This window comes from Orycteropus afer, unplaced genomic scaffold, assembly GCF_000298275.1.
Source record: "Orycteropus afer afer isolate SDZICR_OR568_19922 unplaced genomic scaffold, OryAfe1.0 scaffold00296, whole genome shotgun sequence".
Taxonomy (NCBI): Eukaryota; Metazoa; Chordata; class Mammalia; order Tubulidentata; family Orycteropodidae; genus Orycteropus; species Orycteropus afer.
Window position 1 is genome coordinate 1270749 of NW_006921883.1, and position 6759 is coordinate 1277507.

General features: G+C 40.2%; 1 protein-coding gene across 1 annotated transcript in view; it reads left to right on the top strand.

The window, feature by feature from the left end:
- Positions 1-6759, top strand: part of ITGA1 (integrin subunit alpha 1) — a 186460-nt gene that overhangs the window by 108082 nt on the left and 71619 nt on the right. Inside the window, exon 12 of the mRNA XM_007951538.1 lies at positions 616-760. Coding sequence (XP_007949729.1) covers positions 616-760 — 145 coding nt within the window. The remainder of the gene's footprint in view (positions 1-615; positions 761-6759) is intronic.

Here is a 6759-nt window from a genome sequence, read left to right on the forward strand (position 1 = left end):
TCACTCCCATGGATTGGCTCTCAGCCCAACAGTAGGAAGACCTACGTGCAGAACACCTATCCCAGGGCAATGCACCCACCTACTCTAGGGAGACGCACCCCTTAGAACAATCAGCCATGAGACATCAGAGGGGCAGCATGCACATAGAGGGAAGGCTGGACAGACAGAAATGCATAGTTAAGAAGGGCACAGGGAGGGGAGGGGAAGAGAGTTTTTTTTTTTATGGTCGGGGATAGTAATCGGGGCATGAAATCAAACGTGCATCAACTGTTGAATGTAAAACAAATTTGCTTTGTAAATTTGCATTCAAAGAACAATAAAATTTTTGAAAAGAAAAAAAAAGTAGTTGCTGGAAGAAAAGGTATCATGGTCCCTGCAAAGGAATATTGATATTTCATTGGTAAGTGTACTAATAATGATAAAGCCTAGAACATTTCTCTTTTTTAAAATGAGGGTGATAGCAATGAAATCTATTCCATAGGGTCATTGTGAGGATTATATGAGTTAATATATGGAATGCACTTTGAACAGTACCTAATATATAGTTAATAGCATAACAGTGCTTGCTTTTACTATTTTTATTACATATGGTTGTTTTCTCCATTTGAATATAAGGATTGGGTTATGCTTGGAGCAGTAGGAGCCTATGATTGGAATGGGACAGTTGTCATGCAGAAGGCTGATCAAATCATCATCCCTGAAAACATGACCTTTAATGTCAAGTCTACTAAAAAGAATGAACCTCTTGCTTCTTACTTAGGTAAGGTATGGATGTGATTGAAAGAAGGTGGTTATGGGTTTCCTTTTTTGTCATTTTAATCTTTAACAATATTTGGTTTATCTATATAGGATTATGATAGAGACGTAACTTCTGAGAGTTGTGTGTTTGAGAGGACTCATGAAAGTTTCTAGGCATCTGAGCCACCTTAGTTTGTCAAGATTATAGAACATGGAGGTCATTCCTTTCTTAGAAGGGCTATCTAGGGCAGGAAATGGTTTAGGCTGGTATGTGCACTTCCTGAGCTCATTTTCCCATTTATTTTAAGAAAAAGCATTGGAGTCGGTGGAAAGGAAATGAGAGTAGGAAAAAAAGCTTGACTCTGCCTACATCCTACATTTGTAAGATATAGGTAGATAATTCAGCATTGATGGAGTTTACTATCTTGAATGAGAGACATAACTCAACAAGAAATCTCTATAAAATACCTAAATTCTGTTGCAAAAAGGGCAGGGAGGCCACATGTTCTGACCTCCTTTAATCCCACAAGAGGAAGACAAGATTACCAGCAGTAACCCAAGGCCTATTACTGCAAGGCCAGACATGCTGCCTCCCTCCAGCCCTTTCACCAACCGTTCCTCCCAAAGCACGCACCACCTCTCTCCTGGGTTTGATAATTCGCTTCAGTGGCCACATAGAGCTCACAGATTATGGGGTTTATTAGGGAAGCACCACAGGCTACAATTCTAGTTCAGGAAAAATGCTCAGTCTCTCTCCAAGCCCACCGTCCCTCGGCCAACAGTCTCTCACAGTCTTTTTCCCAGCAGTGCTGTTCCCTAGGTGTCTCACTCAGCAATGTATGTCTCTTGCGTTTCTTTCCCAGCAGCAGGTGTTTCTTTCAGGAGCGCATGTCTCTTTCGGCAGCACGTCTTCCTCAGCCAGCAGTCAGAGAGAGTTCTGCCTCTAGGAGGCCTCCTTTTGAGCCCGGCAGGGTGGCCAAACTAGCCAATCATAGCATCAGAACTCTAAGCGTGTGAGAGAGAGTGGGAACCTCCCAGAACATTGTATTGTGCCACGCCCAACAGAAATAACCCATGTGGGCGACTTTGGCAATCAGGATCTCCTCAGTTGCTAATAGCAATTCCCACCTTGGAGTTTACAAAGACTTATGGGTAAAAAAGCCACACTAACTAATTTACTACACCACATCTGTTAAAAATAAACTATCTATGTAACTTGTTTCTCTGAGTTCTGATTTTGGAAAAGAAATGTTTAAGTTGTTTTTGGTCATATAGCTTCAACTTTAATAGGTCTATTCACAATCAGACAAATACTGAACATGAACCCAGTGATATAACATCATCTTGTTTTCTAAGGACTCGCTTGTCACGAGGAGTACGATCTGTACCAAACTCGGAGCTGCCTAAAGGCTGCCTGGGTCTGTCCCTCATCACTAGGACAAGATTTCAGTAAAAAGTTTAAGGTGGTAATTAGTAAGGGGGTTTAGGATGGAAAAGGCCCTCTGGTCTTTTCCCAATTTGTTCACTCAATAAATATTTTTAGCGTGCTTCTTTTCCCCAAGCAGTGTTCTTGGTGCCCCAGTTGCTGTGGTGAACCAATGTGGAGAAACCAATGTTGTGTCTGTGTGGTGGTTACATTTTAGCACTTTGACATTCCTCCCCGGGGTCTTCCTGTCCTGGAGGCAAGTCTTTTTCTCCCTCTATCCCAGTTTCTTGCTATCTTGAGAGGAAGGTGGTAAAATTCTATCTTATGAAGAATGGTAAGATCTTTACTGCTACCTCTATATACCCCCTACCTCCATATATCTCCTGATTCAGGGGCTCATATTAAATCTGTAAAGGCTGCAAGACTTACAAATAAAAGGCCTGAGAGTTACAATGATTAAAGATGTAATTCCAACTAACAGATACAATGATTGCTAAAATCTCTACGAAACATTGAACTGCATTAGTGAGAGTTTAATCGCTTCCCCACAAAAGCCCTATTATATTCTGCCCTGGAGAGACAATAACTAGAGTCTTTTGTTGTTGTAAGTGTCACACATTACAAAGAGAAAATGACAAACTAGGATTTGCCAGTAAAAGATACCATAGAGGATGCAAATCTGGAAGCACTTCTCTGACACACCGCTCTTCCTTAAAACTTCAAGAATTTGAAGGTGTACATTGTGTGTATTTTAAATATTTTGGTGATATAAAATAAAAACATTGGGGTTAAAACTCATATAGAGTTTTAACATTAAACGAGAACTGAGAAAACATATAGTCAAACATCTAATTTTCCAAATTAAGAAACTGAGCAACAGAACAATTGTGTCACAGCTACCTAGGGCAAGTCTGAAACGTCAGTCTTCATTTCTCGATTCTTATTCCAGTGTTCATTTCACAATACCAAAATTGATGGTTCTGGGTTGATTCAGAAATAAAGAGGACCTACAGTGTGCAACAGTGAATTATAAATTGAGGATGTTTCATAAGGCAGATCAAACACTGCATTGATGGCATTTACTATCTTGAGTGAGACAGATAACTCAACAAGCAATCATGATAGAACACTAAAAGGAGGACAGGAGGTTAGATTAGATAACTTCTGAAGGTTCTATATGATTGCTTTATGTGAAATAGTTTAGACTCAAGAACCAGTTTAACCTGAGGCTTATTCTTATCCCAGACTGAAGGATCATAGAGTGTTTTCTCTCATGTATAACTGGTGGCATAACAATGAGTAGAACTCTTTCTTTAGGAATCTTTAGGAAATTAATTTGATAATTGATATGTAGAACCATGAAAGGTCTTAGACATTCCACTTGTGAGGGTCTTGTGAGAGTCTAACTTAAGAAAAATTCAAATATTTAAGAATGGACTGGTTTTGGCCATTTTGAATCAGACCACCATGTGGTCTACTATGCCAGGAATGCCAATTTGAAGAGGAATGTCATGGTGTTCATCTTCACAAAGGGTGTTTCAAGATCTGTCCTGAAGTACAGTGCTGTCAGTGATAGGATAATACCCATATGCCTACAAAGAAGACCAGTTAATACAACTATTATTCAAATTTATGCACCAACTACCAAAGCCAAAGATGAGGAAATTGAAGATTTTTATCAGCTTCTGCAGTCTGAAATTGACCGAACATGCAGTCAGGATGTGTTAATTATCACTGGTGACTGGAATGCAAAAGTTGGAAACAAAGAAGAATCACAGGTGGTTGAAAAATTTGGCCTTGGTGACAGAAATGATGCTGGAACTCGTATGATAGAATTTTGCAAGACCAACAACTTATTCATTGCAAATACCTTTTTTCAACAACACAACGGTGGCTATATGCGTGGACTTTGCCAGATGCAACACACAGGAATCAGATTGACTACATCTATGGTAAGAGGCGATGGAAAACCTCAATATCTTCAGCCAAAACCAGGCTAGGAGCTGATTGTGGAACCATAAACTGCTCATATGAAAGTTCAACTTGAAGTTAAAGACAGTTAAAACAAAAAGTCCATGAGAGCCAAACATTATCTTGAATATATCCCTCCTGAACTTAGAGACCATCTAAAGAATAGATCTGATGCATTGAACACCAGTGACCAAAAACCAGAAGAATTGTGGGATGACATCAAGAACATCATCCATGAAGAAAGCAAGATGTCACTAAAAAGCCAAGAAAAGAAGAAGAAGAAAAGACCAAAATGGATGACAGAAGAGACTCTGAAACATGCCCTTGAATGGAAATGAGCTAAAGCAAATGACAAGATAAAGGAGCTGAACAGAAGATTTCAAAGTGCAGCTCGAGCAAACAAAGCCAATTACTATAATGAAATGTGCAAAGACTTGGGGTTAGAAAACCAAAAGGGAAGAACACACTCAGCTTTCTCAAGGTGAAAGAACTGAGGAAAAATTTAAGCCTCGAGTTACAATACTGAAAGATTCTAAGGGCAAACCATTGAATGATACAGGAAACATCAAAAGAAGATGGAAGGAATACACAGAGGCACTGTACCAAAAAGAAGTGGTCGATCTTCATCCATTTCAGGAGGTGGCATATGATCTAGAACCAATGGTACTGAGGGAGGAAGTCAAAGCTGCAATGAAAGAATTGGCAAAGAACAAGGATCCAGAAATTGATGGAATACCCATTGAGATGTTTCAACAAACAGATGCCCCACTGGAGGCACTCATTCGGTTATGCCAAGAGATTTGGAAAACAGCTACCTGGCCAATTGACTGGAAGAGATCCATATTTGTACCCATTCCAAAGAAAGGTGATCCCACAGAATGTGGAACTTATCAAACAATATCATTAATATTGCACACAAATGAGATATTAATGAAGATAATTCAAAAAGGGTTGCAGCTGTATATTGACAGAGAACTTCCAGAGGTGCAAGCTGGATTCAGAAGAGGATGTGGAACAAGGGATATCATAGCTGCTGTTAGATGGATCCTGGCTCAAAGCAAAGAATACCAGAAAGATGTTTTCTTGTGTTTTATTGACTATGTAAAGGCATTTGATTGTGTAGATCATAACAAATTGTGGATGACATTGAGAAGAATGGAAATTCCAGAACACTTGATTGTGATCATGAGGAACCTGTACATTGACCAGGAGGCTGTTGTTCAAACAGAACAAGGGGGCACTGCATGGTTTAAAATCAGCAAGGGAGTGCGTCGGGGTTGTATCCTTTCCCCATACTTATTCAATCTGTATGCCAGGCAAATAATCCGAGAAGCTGGACTATATGAAGAAGAATGTGGCATCAAGATTGAAGAAAGAATTATTAACAACCTGCGATATTCTGACCACACAACTTTGCTTGCTGAAAATGAGGATGACTTGAGGCACTTACTGATGAAGATTGAAGAATAGTCTGCAGTATGGATTACACCTCAATATAAAGAAAACAAAAATCCTCACAACTGGACCTATAAGCAGCATCATGATAAATGGAGAAAAGATTGAAGTTGTCAAAGAGTTCACATTGCTTGGTTCTACAATTGATGCCAATGGAAGCAGCAATCAGGACATTAGATGACACATAGCCCTGGGCAAGTTGGCTGCAAGGGACCTCTTTCAAGTGCTGAGGAGCAAGGATGTCTCCTTGAAGACTAAGGCGCACCTGACATAAGCCATGATATTTTCAATCTCCTCATGTGTATGTGAGAGCTGGACAGTGAATAAGGAAGACCCAAGAAGAATTGATGCTTTTGAATTGTGGTGTTGGGGAAGAATGCTGAAATTACTGTGGACTGCTAAAAGAACTAACAGATCTGTTCTGGAGGAAGTGCAGCCAGAATGCTCCTTGGAAGTGAGAGTGACCAGACTTCCTCTCACCTACTTTGGTCATGTTGTCAGAAGGGACCATTCCCTGGAGAAGAATGTCATGCTTGGTAAGGTGGAGGGTCCACAAAAGAGGGGAAGGCCTTCAATGAGATGGATGGATATGGGGGCTGCGACGATGGGGTCCAGTATAGCAAGGATCATGGAACCGGCACGGGACCTGGTAGTGTTTTGTTCTTCTGTGCATTGATAGGGTCGCTATGAGTCAGATATGACCCGACGGCATCTAACAGCAGCAACTTTTGTGTTGGGAACCCTTCCTGGCCTTACCATTTGAGCCTCTTCATTTGTATCCTTGTTGCTGTAATAAAACTAATTATAAGTATAGTGTTTTCCTGAGTTTGGTGAATTGTTCTAGCAAATTGCCAAATCCAAGGGAATAATGGGAGCCTGAAGCGCTAAAGGGAACCTCCATTTCTTTTTTTCTTTCCTTTTCTTTTCTGTAGCCAGAAGGTAGGAGGTAAGGGAGACATCGGGGTGCTCCGAGGTAATGACTAGCATCCTGATGGATAGATAATGGGAAACCCTCAAATTTGTAACCAGCAGGTCAGAAGTAGAAGTGTTGTGGGAGAAAGATAAATAGCTTTTTTCTTTTTTTTTCCACATATGATCATTCTAAATCTTATGTAAGGTGCTGCAAAATGATTCCTTGTGGAGTTTACAAAGTAAGAAGATATTAACTG